The sequence below is a fragment of the Notolepis coatsorum genome (assembly GCF_963971535.1).
Source record: "Notolepis coatsorum genome assembly, chromosome: 1".
NCBI classification, from domain to species: Eukaryota; Metazoa; Chordata; class Actinopteri; order Aulopiformes; family Paralepididae; genus Notolepis; species Notolepis coatsorum.
This window is the reverse complement of record NC_140165.1, coordinates 55,959,572-55,976,865: the sequence shown is the minus strand read 5'-3', so window position 1 is coordinate 55,976,865 and position 17,294 is coordinate 55,959,572. Positions and strand designations below refer to the sequence as shown.

The 17,294-nt window shown below is 42.7% G+C and overlaps 1 protein-coding gene across 1 annotated transcript; it reads left to right on the top strand.

The window, feature by feature from the left end:
* Positions 1 to 13,686: 13,686 nt before the first annotated feature.
* Positions 13,687 to 14,697, top strand: LOC311233624 (heat shock factor protein 1-like; the record flags this gene model as incomplete). Its single annotated transcript, XM_084320590.1, has 1 exon — positions 13,687 to 14,697. One exon carries the CDS (start codon positions 13,687 to 13,689, stop codon positions 14,695 to 14,697), a length of 1,011 nt encoding a protein of 336 aa, XP_084176716.1.
* Between the last annotated feature and the right edge of the window lie 2,597 nt (positions 14,698 to 17,294).

Below are 17,294 nucleotides of genomic sequence, written 5' to 3'. Positions count from 1 at the left end.
ATATACATGTAATGAAACACATATACATTCAAACATGTTAGCAATATTGCATATTTAGATTTGATGTTTTTTTTTGTTTTTGATCCATGGCGGCTATTCCATGTGATCTCTGTGTTATGGGGGGTGTCCGGAGAACCCAAGAGCAGAACACAAGGCACAGGAGAATGAGGCGTTTTAGGTTATTTAATGAAAACCCAGGGAAGGACAGGGGGGCAGGTAGTGAAGAGCTGGGAGTGAGAGGAGACAAACGTGTGTCCATGCTGTCCCGGGGAGGTGCAGGCTGGTGAGGTCTGTAGGCGGGGAAGCAGGCCGGAGGGGTGAGGTCCTACACACAGGAGGACAGAGGTCAATACCACGCAGGGTACAGAGTACTCAGGTTACACTAGGAATATCACAATAATTGCATATAAGGATCTAGAGCAGGGGTCAGCAACCTTTACTATAAAAAGAGCAATTGCCCTTAACAGTGACGTGCTTGGTCCATACTGTGTTGTACCTTGCGCTGTGTTAGGGGGCTTGGTCCTTCTCCATTTTTTTAAATTTTATTTTACCTTTATTTTACCAGGTAGTCACTTGAGATCAAATATCTCTTTTTCGAGCAAGACCTGGCCAAAATGGCAGCAAAAACAAAAAACAAACATACAAAAATACACAAAACACAGACAGAGACATAAAAGGCAAAGTGGGGCAAGGGGATACATTTGAGCTGCAGCAAATCAGATTGAATGGGATCGGGGGGAGATTGGAGGGTAGGGTAAAAAGGTAGAAAGAGGATGGAAGGTGAGGCCCTGCAGGAGGTTGCTGGGGAGAGAAGGTCAGGTTAAAAACATAAAATATAACAGCACATTATGCAGTGAAGCAGCGACATTCTCCCATCTCATTCTTTAAAATGCCCTTAATTTGAACTTTAAAATCAGATATGGTAGTGAGGGCCTGCAGTTTCAACGTTTTTTGAAGTCCATTCCAGGCAGAGGGAGCAGAGAACATGAAGGCCCTTTTCCCAAACTCTGTGCGGGTTCTGGATACTGAGGCATATAAATAGTCCTGGGATCGTAAGCTGTAAAATGGGTTTGATGTGATGGTGAGGTATGAACCGAGGTAAAAAGGGAGCTGACCAATAATTGCTTTATAAATGAAGGTGTACCAATGAAGCAGTCTACGGGCAGTCAAGGATGGCCAGTTAACTTTAGCATACAGAGTGCAATGATGGGTAAGTGATCTATATCCAGAAATAAATCTTAATACACCATGGTAAGCAGTGTCCAACATGTGTAGTGAGGTGGAACAGGCATTCATGTATAAAACATCACCACAATCTAATACTGGTAAAAAAGTGGCAGCAACTAGTTGCTTCTTTGCATTAAAAGAAAAGCACGATTTGTTTCTGAAAAAGAAACCCAACCTCACTTTTAGCCTCTTGACCAGGCTTTCAACGTGTGGTTTAAAAGACAAGCTGTCATCAAGTAAAAAGCCAAGGTATTTAAAAGTCGACACAATCTGAATTGGAATGCCTTGCGATGTGTGTATAGAGGCAAGACAAGGCATTTTTGTTTTGGATTTAGTAAAAATCATCATTTTTGTTTTTTCCGGATTTAAAACAAGCTTTAGTTGCTGAAGTTGGGATTCTATTTCTTTAAACGTATTTTGCAAACTTTCCAGAGCTTTTGTCAACGTATTAGCACAACAGTAAATGACAGTGTCATCAGCGTAAAAATGAAAGTTTGCATCTGGAACATTTTTGCCTAGATTATTGATATAGATTGTAAATAACAATGGTCCTAGAACAACCCTGTTGGCCTGGGTTAACCCTTTGAAAGCTGAAACACTTGTACTGCTTGTATAGCCTGTGTATACGCACAGTTATGTTTCTGAGTTTTTCTTTGTGGGTTAAGGGAACAACCGCCTCCTGTTAAACTAAACATAGGGGGGTGGTTGGTTCCCCGGTGTGTTGGTAGCAGAGTCGACTCTCGGGTTGAGGCCGGGCCTGACCCCGTCTGCCCGAGAGTATGCCCCTGCATCTTTCATGACGTCTGCCAATTGTGTCAGCCTCTTCTCTGAACCTCGAACCCGCTGGATTGATGAATTGGCGGGGTCGGGTTTGTGGAGGTTGTGACATGGTGCACAGCATACCGAACACCCCTTCCACCGGGATACTGTTCTTGCAGTAGACCCTTTAGGCGCCTGTCTAGTCCGCAGTGCTCCAGGCACAGGTCGAGTTCTGCTCTTGGGGCCTGTTGCCTGGATTGAGGGATCAACCTCCTTGGAGGGTTGTCTCCCCGGCATGCCGACTGGCCCTGCAGTGTTGTGGGGGGGTAGCCTCTTGAGAAGAGTGCTTCAGAGCCGCGTGCCAAGGGCGGAAGGGCCTTCACTTGATTTGGGCCCTGTCCGATACGCTGGCGATGTGGGGGGTGGTGTCGATGCCGCGGCCTCGTTGGCCTCACCAGGCCCCTTTTTAAGTCCTCGGGTTGTCCTAGGGCTGGGACCTCCTCCCACGCGTCCCCCTCCGGCAGCTGTATGTGCCTACCAGCTGAAACAAAAGAAAAGAGCGAAACCAAATAAAATTATTAATTTCATTTTGTAGACCAATAAAAAAAAATATCACATCATATGGAAGTGCAGAGAACATTTCGTCAGCGACTCAGTGCATGTGTGTTCCTGTGGGTCGCCCATCGCATAAATGCACAGAATAAATAAATAAAGCACAACACCAGGCATGCACTATAAAATAATAAAGAAAGAAATAATAAATACCTTGTCCAAGGTGTCCACTGCCCCCTTGCAGCGGTTGTAGTCCAGGATCACCTCTGGCTTGAGGTGACCCTGGTCGGAGACCGCTGCCTCCCTGTGCTTTGTTGACAAGACAAGGACATTCTAGGTAACTTTTTCTCCGTACGTGGCTCGCGCTGTATACAAACTAACAGTAACTTTTTCTCCGTTCCAACCGACCTACTCTGCGGACAACGTTACATTTGATTTAACGTACCCGTTAACCATATATATATATCTACACTAGATATACACAAGTGTATATCTAATATCTACCGGTATTTAGAAAAACAGCATTAGACACTTACCTTGTTCACTTGTGGTAAATTGTTTAAATCAAACTTCCCAGTTTACAAGTCTACAGGACGAATCAAATCATCTAGCTGTCTCTGGCAAAGGAGCAGGACACCAAAGCCTAAAGATAGTGGTACAACCCTCCCCCTTCACATATCTTCTATAGCAGTGGTTCTCAACTGGTCTAGCCTCGGGACCCAACATTTTCCTCAGTCATTAAGTTGCATTAAGTTTTGCAGTAATACACAATCTTTCATGCACTGTTAAAAACATAACATAAACACAAACAAGTGCAACAAAAGTGCAACTAGGGCTAAAAACTCAATGAAATAAAATAATGATAAATAATATATGCTTCTTAGCAGATTTCTTAGCTTAACATAACAGACCTAGGTTTGGGGGAACTAATGGGATAACTGGGGTTGCAACAAAAGTGCAACTAGGGCTAAAAACACAATGAAATAAAATAATAATAAATAATATATGCTTCTTAGCAGATTTATTAGATTAACATAACAGACCTAGGTTTGGGGGAACTAATGGGATAACTGGGGTTGCAACAAAAGTGCAACTAGGGCTAAAAACACAATGAAATAAAATAATAATAATAATAAATAACATATCCTTCTTAGCAAACTTCTTAGCGTACCATCCCAGGGAAGTAATGGGATAACTGTGGATGTTGTTTGCTCCTGACAAGAGTCTCAAAGTCTGGGGTGATGGTAGACAAAGCAACTCTGAGGTTGTGCTCAATGTCCAATATTTTCCTCTGCTCTGTCTTCAGCTGGACCAGAGCTGAGAAGCCACTTTCACAAAGATAGCTAGTGCAAAAAAAAAAAAAAAAAAAAATCTTTTTTCTTTTTTACACACACATCCGCAACCCACTCAAAATGGCCCCGCGACCCACCAGTTGAGAAACACTGTAATCTATAGGAAGGCCACAAAGGTCATTTAGATAACAGCAGGTTTTGGCTGCAGTAAGTTAAACAGTTGAACAAATGGCATAGGACTAAAACCTTCCCTCACACAACGGAGTGTGATTGAGTAGGCCCACTGTAAATAACTTTAGGCCATAATATGGCAGCCTGAAGGCTGGATGGAGTTAGCAGGAAGAGTTTCTGTTTACTCTATCTAGAAAACCAACAGGCCACTCAGAAAACCCACTGTTAGGCTTGAGTAAATAATCTATTTCAATCTTTATTGGGCCCAGCGTCCAAGGACGGCACCTGGTTGTCTCCTGGCCCTCAGAAACTATTTTTAAGTAATTGCCTAAATTTGGACAAACAGTAAACTCAGTAGAGACTCTGGCTGCTTTGAGACAGAGGTAAACTAGGGTTACAACCAATCTAATAGTTATAATAGAGACAGCATATTATCAGGAATATTCTGCCCATAGAACAACAATCTAAAGACTAAATCAACTTAGTTTAAAACTAAACAAGAAATATATGGATCGATTAAGAGTTAAAATAGGCTACAAATCATAGAATCACATTAGACTATTGTTTAGAAACCCTGAGTAGTTGAAAACAGTGATAAACAAAAGCTAGAAGTACCACTTTAACTTATAGAGGAACTAAGTTTGATCAGATCAATAAAACAGGTTAAAAGATATATACAAGGCTATAGAAATCGGGAGAAAGAATGGTATTACTCTAGTTTACTAAACATAAAGTAATCTAAGCATGTAAATCCTTATAAAACAATGCATTCAATAAGAAAAGTGATTTGATGTAAAACCGCGGATAGCAAATAGGCTTGCCCCCGTTACAGAAAGATCTGGGCTCAGGTCACCTTGAAAGGCGATTTCTCAAGAACAGGATGACGTAGACCACAATGGCTACCATCTATAAATAATTCAGCCAATCAGAGAAGCCAGGTCCCTGGGTTGACGTCACATGACGAAGCAGGAAACAGGGAGGTGGTTTTCTCTTCTTAAATGCAGGAAAAGCTGAATGGGGGATCACACAGACGGAGACGCAGAGACGACTTGATCCCGGGAAAATCTTCCACCGAACAGTTCGAGAAAAGAGACGCGAACCAGAAGCCCTCCTGGAAGACTGATTTAGAATAGAAGTAATTCCTGCTGTAAAGACTGATGATTAAGCTGTGGTTTTCATTAAAACACAGAGAGAGTTCTGTTTGAACCCGACGCGCCTGTCTCGACTCCAACTTATTTCACAACGGACCAATCGAATGAATGAACAACGTGTTCTTCAGCGCAGAGAAGGCTACTCCACTATACAGCCAGAGAAGAACGATCTAGTAGCTATACGTACATAGAAAGACAGACACGTTACACTATTTCCAACAGTATATAAAGCACTGATAACTCTGGATAAATCTCCAAGGACCAAGTCTATCCGTTGAGGAATCAGTTGAAGCAATGATCATCTAGCTGTTTGTTAGGGCTTATGTATGTTACAAGCGACAAAGGATGCAAACCGGACCGATCCTAACTCTACGCGGGATGATTGTCGATATCGGTCAGGCCCCAAGACGTGGCCCGCATGTCTCAACCCCACAGCCCATTCTGGCCCAGGCCCAGCCCCCCCCATCAATCTATGGCCGGCCGGCCCCGCCATCTCGCTCTCTCTCTCTCTCGCTCTCTCTCTCTCGCTTGCGTGCACAGGGAGGAGGAGGAGGAGGAAGGAGGGGGGGGGAAGGACACGTGGCAGAGCAGGAGAGAGGACATTGGAGGAGGAGGCGGATGGGCAGGGATTTGCAAGGGTGAGGAAGAGTATCGCTGCATGAGGCTAGTTAAGGCTTCATTACTTGGACAAATCTGTGACGTCGATTTATGGGTTCTGTAATGTTTCTCTTTGCCTGTGTGTGTGTGATTAGTGGTTTTGGAGGTTGTGGCTCACTGCCTCCCATCTATATAAGGCTCAGGCAGACGGGTACACTGCACCACTCCTCCGTAAGCCTATAACCATGTCTGGAATATGTTATCTATTAGCCTATTAGCCTAGTAGCCTAGTACACTAGTAGTCTAGTAGGCTAGTAGCCTATTAGTCTATTAGCCTAGTATCCTATTAGACTAGTAGCCTAATATCCTAGTAGAGAGAGAGAGTAAAGCTCTGTTAGCTTAATGTTGAAGCCTCTGCTAGCTTAATGTTGAAGCTACTGCTAGCTTAATGTTGGAGCCTCTGTTAGCTTAATGTTGAAGCTGCTGTTAGTTTAATGTTGAAGCTACTGTTAGCTTAATGTTGAAGCTACTGCTAGCTTAATGTTGGAGCCTCTGTTAGCTTAATGTTGAAGCTGCTGTTAGCTTAATGTTGAAGCTACTGTTAGCTTAATGTTGGAGCTACTGTTAGCTTAATGTTGGAGCTACTGCTAGCTTAATGTTGGAGCCTCTGTTAGCTTAATGTTGGAGCCTCTGTTATCTTAATGTTGAAGCCTCTGCTAGCTTAATGTTGAAGCTACTGTTAACTTAATGTTGGAGACTCTGTTAGCTTAATGTTGAAGCTACTGCTAGCTTAATGTTGAAGCTACTGCTAGCTTAATGTTGAAGCCTCTGTTAGCTTAATGTTGAAGCCTCTGCTAGCTTAATGTTGAAGCTACTGTTAGCTTAATGTTGGAGCCTCTGTTAGCTTAATGTTGGAGCCTCTGTTAGCTTAATGTTGAAGCCTCTGCTAGCTTAATGTTGAAGCTACTGTTAACTTAATGTTGGAGACTCTGTTAGCTTAATGTTGAAGCTTCTGTTAGCTTAATGTTGAAGCTACTGCTAGCTTAATGTTGAAGCTACTGCTAGCTTAATGTTGAAGCCTCTGTTAGCTTAATGTTGAAGCCTCTGCTAGCTTAATGTTGAAGCTACTGTTAGCTTAATGTTGAAGCTACTGTTAGCTTAATGTTGAAGCTACTGCTAGCTTAATGTTGAAGCTGCTGCTGGCTTAATGTTGAAGCTACTGCTAGCTTAATGTTAGAGCTACTGCTAGCTTAATGTTGAAGCTACTGCTAGCTTAATGTTGAAGCTACTGTTAGCTTAATGTTGAAGCTACTGTTAGCTTAATGTTGAAGCCTCTGTTAGCTTAATGTTGGAGCCTCTGTTAGCTTAATGTTGAAGCCTCTGCTAGCTTAATGTTGGAGCCTCTGTTAGCTTAATGTTGAAGCCTCTGCTAGCTTAATGTTGAAGCTACTGTTAGCTTAATGTTGAAGCTACTGCTAGCTTAATGTTGGAGCCTCTGTTAGCTTAATGTTGAAGCCACTGTTAGCTTAATGTTGAAGCTACTGCTAGCTTGATGTTGAAGCTACTGCTAGCTTAATGTTGAAGCCACTCCTAACATTAAGCTAACAGTAGCTTCAACATTAAGCTAGCGGCAGCTTCAACATTAAGCTAGCGGCAGCTTCAACATTAAGCTAGCAGCAGCTTCAACATTAAGCTAGCAGTAGCTTCAACATTAAGCTAACAGTAGCTTCAACATTAAGCTAGCAGTAGCTCCAACATTAAGCTAACAGTAGCTCCAACATTAAGCTAGCAGTAGCTTCAACATTAAGCTAGCAGTAGCTTCAACATTAAGCTAGCAGTAGCTCCAACATTAAGCTAACAGGAGCTCCAACATTAAGCTAGCAGTAGCTTCAACATTAAGCTAGCAGTAGCTTCAACATTAATCTAACAGTAGCTTCAACATTAAGCTAGCAGTAGCTTCAACATTAAGCTAGCAGTAGCTCTAACATTAAGCTAGCGGCAGCTTCAACATTAAGCTAGCAGTAGCTTCAACATTAAGCTAGCAGTAGCTCCAACATTAAGCTAACAGTAGCTCCAACATTAAGCTAGCAGTAGCTTCAACATTAAGCTAGCAGTGGCTTCAACATTAAGCTAGCAGTAGCTTCAACATTAAGCTAACAGTAGCTTCAACATTAAGCTAGCAGTAGCTTCAACATTAAGCTAGCAGTAGCTCTAACATTAAGCTAGCGGCAGCTTCAACATTAAGCTAGCAGTAGCTTCAACATTAAGCTAGCAGTAGCTCCAACATTAAGCTAACAGTAGCTCCAACATTAAGCTAGCAGTAGCTTCAACATTAAGCTAGCAGTGGCTTCAACATTAAGCTAGCAGTAGCTTCAACATTAAGCTAACAGTAGCTTCAACATTAAGCTAACAGTAGCTTCAACATTAAGCTAACAGTAGCTTCAACATTAAGCTAGCAGTAGCTCTAACATTAAGCTAGCGGCAGCTTCAACATTAAGCTAGCGGCAGCTTCAACATTAAGCTAGCAGTAGCTTCAACATTATGCTAGCAGTAGCTTCAACATTAAGCTAGCGGCAGCTTCAACATTAAGCTAGCGGCAGCTTCAACGTTAAGCTAACAGAGGCTCCAACATTAAGCTAGCAGTAGCTTCAACATTAAGCTAGCAGTAGCTTCAACATTAACCTAGCGGCAGCTTCAACATTAAGCTAGAGGCAGCTTCAACATTAAGCTAACAGTAGCTCCAACATTAAGCTAGCAGTAGCTTCAACATTAAGCTAGCAGTAGCTCCAACATTAAGCTAACAGTAGCTTCAACATTAAGCTAGCGGCAGCTTCAACATTAAGCTAGCAGTAGCTCCAACATTAAGCTAACAGGAGCTCCAACATTAAGCTAGCAGTAGCTTCAACATTAAGCTAGCAGTAGCTTCAACATTAATCTAACAGTAGCTTCAACATTAAGCTAGCAGTAGCTTCAACATTAAGCTAGCAGTAGCTCTAACATTAAGCTAGCGGCAGCTTCAACATTAAGCTAGCAGTAGCTTCAACATTAAGCTAGCAGTAGCTCCAACATTAAGCTAACAGTAGCTCCAACATTAAGCTAGCAGTAGCTTCAACATTAAGCTAGCAGTGGCTTCAACATTAAGCTAGCAGTAGCTTCAACATTAAGCTAACAGTAGCTTCAACATTAAGCTAACAGTAGCTTCAACATTAAGCTAACAGTAGCTTCAACATTAAGCTAGCAGTAGCTCTAACATTAAGCTAGCGGCAGCTTCAACATTAAGCTAGCGGCAGCTTCAACATTAAGCTAGCAGTAGCTTCAACATTATGCTAGCAGTAGCTCCAACATTAAGCTAACAGGAGCTCCAACATTAAGCTAGCAGTAGCTTCAACATTAAGCTAGCAGTAGCTTCAACATTAAGCTAACAGTAGCTTCAACATTAAGCTAACAGTAGCTTCAACATTAAGCTAGCAGAGGCTTCAACATTAAGCTAACAGAGGCTCAACATTAAGCTAGCAGTAGCTTCAACATTAAGCTAGCAGTAGCTTCAACATTAAGCTAACAGAGGCTCCAACATTAAGCTAACAGTAGCTCCAACATTAAGCTAGCAGAGGCTTCAACATTAAGCTAACAGAGGCTTCAACATTAAGCTAACAGAGGCTCCAACATTAAGCTAACAGTAGCTTCAACATTAAGCTAGCAGAGGCTTCAACATTAAGCTAACAGTAGCTTCAACATTAAGCTAACAGAGGCTTCAACATTAAGCTAACAGAGGCTCCAACATTAAGCTAACAGAGGCTCCAACATTAAGCTAGCAGTAGCTTCAACATTAAGCTAACAGAGGCTTCAACATTAAGCTAACAGTAGCTCCAACATTAAGCTAGCAGAGGCTCCAACATTAAGCTAACAGAGGCTCCAATATTAAGCTAGCAGTAGCTCCAACATTAAGCTAACAGTAGCTCCAACATTAAGCTAACAGTAGCTTCAACATTAAGCTAACAGAGGCTTCAACATTAAGCTAGCAGTAGCTCCAACATTAAGCTAGCAGAGGCTTCAACATTAAGCTAACAGAGGCTTCAACATTAAGCTAACAGAGGCTCCAACATTAAGCTAACAGTAGCTTCAACATTAAGCTAGCAGAGGCTTCAACATTAAGCTAGCAGAGGCTTCAACATTAAGCTAACAGAGCTTTACTCTCTCTCTACTAGGATAATAGGCTAATAGGATACTAGGCTAATAGACTAATAGGCTACTAGACTACTAGTGTACTAGGCTACTAGGCTAATAGATAACATATTCCAGACATGGTTATAGGCTTACGGATGAGTGGTGCAGAGGATTTGCAAGGGTGAGGAAGAATATCGCTGCATGAGGCTAGTTAAGGCTTCATTACTTGGACAAATCTGTGACGTCGATTTATGGGTTCTGTAATGTTTCTCTTTGCCTGTGTGTGTGTGTGTGTGTGATTAGCGCCACAAATAAAATTACCTAATGCAAATAAATAGAACATAAAAAGGGATAAAAGTCAATTATTAGAGATTATAATATAGACAGTCCTATTGTTAGATCCACAGAACATGTAGATGCCCCCCCCCCCCCCAACTCTGCATCTCGAGCCAACTCCCATCCCTAGCTTTTCCGCAAGACTAGGGCCCCACTGGGCTCAAACACATACTCAGGTGTGGCTACTGGTGTGTTACTGCAACACTCACACCTTCCTTCAGCTCAGTGTCACATAAACAGGTAACATCCCAGGGAGGAATAAGCAATGTCTTGAGTGTGAGCGCCTGTATAGTTGTTTCTCTCTCTCATTCTCTCTCTCTTCATTTTGTTTATTTTTTGAGAAGTTTGGAGCCAGGAGAGGAGAGGGAGAATAATAGCGGAGGAGAGAAGAGAAGAGAATAGTAGAGGAAGGGAGGGAGGATAGGATAGCGGGGGGAAGAGACAGGAGAAGGGGTGACAGCAAGATGGGTGTTCAGGTGCTGTTGTTGAGGGATCCAGGTGCTGAGCTGGGCTGGGCGGGACTGTCTGACACACTACCCTCATATGAGGCAGGTGATGTCTGTGCGCGAGCGTGAGGAGGAATGAGCGTGGAGTTCAATTGGGGCTGAATAGACAGCTCGACGGAGCTGAAGTTGAAGAGAAGTGGCAGGTCTCGGCCGCTGGGTAGGCAGGTGTTTTACATATTTAAATTTTTAAATTTATTTTTATTTAATTTTTTTGACCAAATCTTTTTATTTTCACATTTTCAAACAAGAAACAACACAGCACAATAATGACAATATTACATAACAGACATCCAAGAACACAACTAACACAACAATGACTAGACAATAAATTAGACCTATTATATATCGGATACACAACCAGTCAATACAAGTTGTCACAAAGAAAAAGGATAACAAAATAAAATCTTAACTATAAAAAGTGCTTACCGAGCCCCCTCCACCTCCAGGTCCAGCAACCGCAAGCCACAGTCCCGGAGGACCCACAGCCCGGCCCCCCCGCGAGCCAAAGCACAACGCCTCTTTAGCGCCTCGACCCGCAGAGACCCCGAACCGCGGCCCACCCCAGCCAGAGCCCACGATCACCAGACCCAGATCAGAAGGGGGTCAGAAAATATACATAGGACCAATATTGAATGAAAAATAATAAACAAAACAAAAATAAAATACAAAAACACCATAACCATCAACATACATGAATATTCGCTCTATCTCCCCCCACCCCCCCCCCCCCCCCCCCCCCCCTCTCGTTCAGTACTCAATTTCCAGTCATATGTGTTCTTTTAGTTTTTCCACCACGGCCCACCAGACCGCAATATTGGCCTAATTTTTTATCAAATTTTTTACTTAACATGAAAACAAGACAACACAATACAATAACCATAATAACAATACACAGAACTTCACAGGGAGATAACAGAACAATAATAATAAAAGAAATAACAATTTATAAAAACAGAGTACAACATTTTAATTTAAAGGGGTACTATCTTACAATTGGCCTTTCCCAGTATTCAGTACCGTTTCCCGGCCGTGTGGCTCTATATCAATAAGACTTATGTCTCTAATTCTCATATTGGCGCACTCTTCCAATTCCCCTCACATCCCTCACCCTCACCAACTGAGTCATCTCAAAACGTGCATATCAGTGATGTCAGAGATTTCCAGCTGCATAACAATGTGGCAATTGTCACCAGGCCACACAGTGGTTGGAGCCCAGCCTCAAAACGGCTTAAGATCCTGAGGTAGAAAAACGCTGCCCCTGAGTACCCGACCAGAAATACAAAACAATTAACCTTTTCGAAAAACAAAAACCTACAGGAACCGTGCAAAAGTGCCCAAACAGTGAAGAAATAGCAAAATAGCTCCCCCCCAATAAAATCCCCCAGTTAAAGTTAAGAAGGACAAGACAAAAGACAAGACAGACAAGACATTTCCTCCTCCCCCTCCCACGAGACCGCCGGACTCCCCCGAACAAGCACCTCAACCCCGCTCAGCCGCACACGGCGGTCCTGACCTTCTCAGCTGTTGCAAACCACAGGTCAATATCGGCCTGCCCCACCCCAATCACCCGCGCCGTGGATATCTCAAGATAAATCACATCCAACAGTGTTAGGGACCAGTTAATCACTGTGAGCTTCTCAGGCTCCTTCCATCTCAATGCTATTAGCTTCTTCGCAGCTGTGACGCCCGCTAGGACAACCCTTTTTAGTGTCGTTATATCGTTCAGGAGTAGCGTAACAGCTGTGAATGGGATAGTTAAGCCACACAAATCTGAAAGTTTGTCCGTTATTGACCTCCAGAAGCGGGCCACTGGTGGGCAATCCCAATACATATGCATATAAGTGCCAGCGGCCCTTTGAGAGCACAAAGTGCACCGAGAGTCGGTTACCAGTCCCATAGCAAATAGCTTCCTAGGTGTAAGATAGGTCCTATGAATATAATTAAAATTAATTTGCTGGTGATTGGGGTTGCGGGAAGACAATGCCACATTTGCCCAAACATCATCCCAGTCAAACTCGGGGTCCAAATTAATTTTAATTTTTTTATCCTCAAACTAAATCCTCAATTTGAATAAAGTGAAACCCTGACGAAGTTTGAATCACTTTATTCAAATTGAGGATTTAGTTAAAAAAAAAAGAAAAAAAAGAAAAGAAATAATTTATAATTTTTTTCTTTTTTTTCTTTTAATTAAAAACGAAGGTTCAAACGTCTGTTCAAAGAACCTTGACGAAGTTTGAATCCCAAAAACAGGCTTCGGGGACAGCCTTACCAAACATATTATTTATATTATTCAAATGGAACTCAAACATTTTCTGTTTTTCACAGTATTATGTCATAATAGAACATGCTAGAACATTTGTGATGTCACAGTATGATGTCATAATAGTACATGCTAGAACATTTGTGATGTCACAGTATGATGTCATAATAGAACATTCTAGAACATTTGTGATGTCACAGTATGATGTCATAATAGAACATGCTAGAACATTTGTGATGTCACAGTATGATGTCATAATAGACCATGCTAGAACATTTGTGATGTCACAGTATGATGTCATAATAGCACATTCTAGAACATTTGTGTTCTATATCTATTCAACAATTCTCTCAGAAGATCTCATTGTGCATATTGAAACAGTACTGAACAGTACTGAACAGATAGACTAAACAACATAGATTGAAGCCTGCATTTCTCAACCAAGGTGCCTTGCCTACCGTTTTGCTGTGGAAAGAGACAATACAGAGACAATACAGATCCTCTCCCGGTGGCCGGCGGTGCACAGGCATCACCCGGAATTGTCTAGTTAGTTGTTGTTAGCTATTTTGGGAAACGAGCTAACAACATTAGTAGAGCGCTAACTAACTAACTCAGACTGTCGACTTGTGAACGTTGGCTTTGTTTTATTGTATCCCTGTCGTTTTGGGAGCATGGAGTTTCACGGAGGTGGATCTGGAGGTGTGGTCGTTAGCGGCAGCAGCGTTCCAGCTTTTCTGACCAAACTTTGGACACTGGTGCAAGACCCAGAAACTGACCCTCTCATCTGCTGGAGCCCAAATGGAACTAGTTTTCATGTATTTGACCAGGGTCGCTTCTCCAAGGAGGTTCTTCCAAAGTTTTTCAAGCACAAGAACATGGCCAGCTTCGTACGACAACTCAACATATATGGATTCCGTAAGGTGGTCCACATCAAGGATGGGGTTCTTGTGAAACCGGAGAAAGACGACACAGAGTACCAACATCCTTATTTCAGCAGAGGACAAGATCGGCTGCTGGAGAACATCAAACGCAAAGTCACCAATGTGTCCAATCTGAAGCAGGATGAGCTGAAGGTGTTTCCTGAGGAGGTGTATAAGATCCTCAGTGATGTTCAGCTGATGAAGGGAAAACAGGAGAACATCGACTCTAAGTTCATTTCTATTAAACACGAGAACAAGGCTTTGTGGAAGGAAATTGACGGTCTGAAACAGAAAGACTCCCAGTGGCAGAAAGTTGTCAACGAGTTGATTCAGCTCTTGGTCACCCCGGTCCAGTCCAACAGAGTTTTGGGCATGAAGAGAAAGATCCCTCTGATGCTGAACGACAGTAGCTCTGCCCACTCCATGCCTAAATACAGCCAGCAGTACTCCTTGGAACCATTGCAGTCCTCCCAAGCTATATCTGCTTCATCAGGAGTGTTTAGTGCAGCCAGTCTATTTCCTGCTGACAGCCCTGGCAGTATAGAGTTCGGTCTGGAGAACCTACAGCACATCTGCAATTCACCGTCCATCAACTTCTACTCTGTACCCAGTGGAGACATCGATCCGGACAGTCTAGAGTTAGACATGCTGCTGTCTCCAGAGCCTGCTAAAGGAGCAGACGGTGCAAACGACTCTTCAACTATTCGACTATTTAAGGCAGCAACTAGTGCAATATATGGCCCCGCCCCTAGTAACGACTGAACCAATGTGCTTGGGGCAGGCTGATCTGCCCTCTCTGCTGGAGCTGGAAGGAGATTCTTATTTCACACCGGAACCTTCGGAGGAGGACGATTCCACCATGTAACTAACCTGGACCTGGACATCTCCCAAGTCCAGCAGTCGAACCAGTCGCCGATGTCGTTAACGTCAGACGCTTCATCGCCCAGGTCCTACGTGTCGCCCAGGATCAGCAAGCCACAGACCAACGCTGGCTCCCACAAACCCCACCACAGCACGCCTCCCGTCATCTCGCAGCCAAAAGTGAGCACGCCGGTGGTGAAGCAGGCATCCCAGCCTCATCGATTTATGACAAACATGTGGTGTACACACTGGAGGGGAAAACTGCTTCTGGTATGGACTTTTATATTTGTATGTGGACACTACCCTCTAAACACTGATAGACCCTCTAAACACTGTGACAGACCCTCTAAACACTGATAGACCCTATAAACACTGTGACAGACCCTCTAAACACTGTGACAGACCCTCTAAACACTGTGATAGACCCTACAAACACTGTGATAGACCCGACAAACACTGTGATAGACCCTCTAAACACTGTGATAGATCTATCACAGTGTTTGTCGGGTCTATCACAGTGTTTAGAGGGTCTATCAGTGTTTAGAGGGTCTATCACAGTGTTTAGAGTGTCTATCACAGTGTTTGTCGGGTCTATCACAGTCTTTAGAGGGTCTATCAGTGTTTAGAGGGTCTGTCACAGTGTTTAGAGGGTCTATCACAGTGTTTAGAGGGTCTATCAGTGTTTAGAGGGTAGTGATGTATTGAACTAATGTCACACATATTGTCAACATTGTTGACATGTTTACTTTTTTACTTTCACAAGAAGTGTTTATATAGAGTAATGTTGTGTCCATGTATTGTCTTTTTCTAGATGGTTTTTCTACCATCTAACTGCTTGTGGGTTTATGGGAATTACAGAGCAACCTGTTGCACAAGTAACTAACTATTTTGTCATTATTGTGTGTATACTGACAGAGTGATGGCTGTAGTATTGATGAAACTATCAAAATGGTATAGGGTTGGAATCAATTCACTTTAAATTCAATCAATTAAAATCAAAACAAATTGTTTACTTTCTGATGATAGATTTACTTGTCATTAGGTTGGATAGTAAAACCTTTTGTGAGGTTTGGTCCGCTCCCCGCCACACGCTCCATTCCTTTAAGGTACTTTGTTGATTAATTGCATTCCCCGCCACACGCTCCGTTCCTGTAAGGTGCCGTGTTGATTGGTGCTCTCCCCGCCACACGCTTCTGGAGCAAGTATCAATTTCATCCCGCAGCTGTCACAGCTTGTAATCAGTGCCCTGTGGCTTTATATACCCTGATCCCCCTACTATCGATGTTGGATCGTTCTGAATACTCCTGCATTTGCCTGCCTTCCCCGTCGCTGTTTGCTGTCTTTGCTCTCCAGGACTTTCGTGGAGAATCCCTGTGGAGAACCTGGTTTCCCGTTCTGAGCTGCGCCTCGTTATCTGCCCGCTTTACGCGTTGCGCTCTGGTGAGTTTTTGGAAACAGTTCTTTTGGATCATCAGTTTTTTGTGTGTTTGTGAAACACAGAAGAGATCCCGTTTTTGTTTGTACTGTTCTCACCTATTTTTGTGTTGGATTAACACTTTGGATTACTGTATTGTTTTTTCTCTGGACTCTGCTAACTGTGTGTGGTACACCGAAGATCAAGTCACTTGGATATATACTGGATCAGTCACCTCTCTGTTTCTGTTGTGCGCTGGGCTAACTCAGATTTCTCTCTCTCTCCGTTTCCACCGGGAGTGAAAGCTGGGAGGATCTGCAGAGCCGCTTCAGACGTCACAAGCCAATTCCTCACCACCACCTACTGGGAGTATCTGCAGAGCCGCAACAATCTTCACATGCCAGATTCCCCGTTTGTTCGGTTGCTCAACTTCATTCCATCTTGTAACTCTGAAAATAAATACGCCCTTGCTTTGGCTAACTCTGAACAACTCTCTCTGTGCCGTTGCGTTTGAGGTCGGTTACAAACCCTAACACCTTTTCATGACAGAACTTACAATATTTAAAATAAAATCTACATCTTGAATTAGAAAGTGAATTGATCCCAACTTTGAAATATTTGCATTAGAATGTACGATTAGCTAATAATATGGATGAATTGTAAGCGTCAAGATAAGTGGGAACTGGGAAGGTGTGAATTGATGTTTTAGAAGAAGTAACTAACTCAGAAGAATTATGAAAATTAAATATTACATTTTAACCTACTTTTTATGAAAGGCTTCATCTTCTGAGTGCAACAATGATACTTTTTAGAAAATGTTCTGCCGTTGACTAGAAACACCTTCAAACAATATCTGAAATAATAAAGAAATAAAATATTATACTACTACCTATCTTGCTAATATGTCTATACTACTATGCACACAGAGTGTAACAGTCTAGCTTGATATTATTTGATGAACAATGCCACTGACCCTTAGCTGCCACAGATGTACCTCCTGGTGACATGCTGTTAACAATCTAAGTTGCTTTGGATAAAAGCCTCAGCTAAATGACTCATTGTAAAATGTGAGAATTCAAAAGTC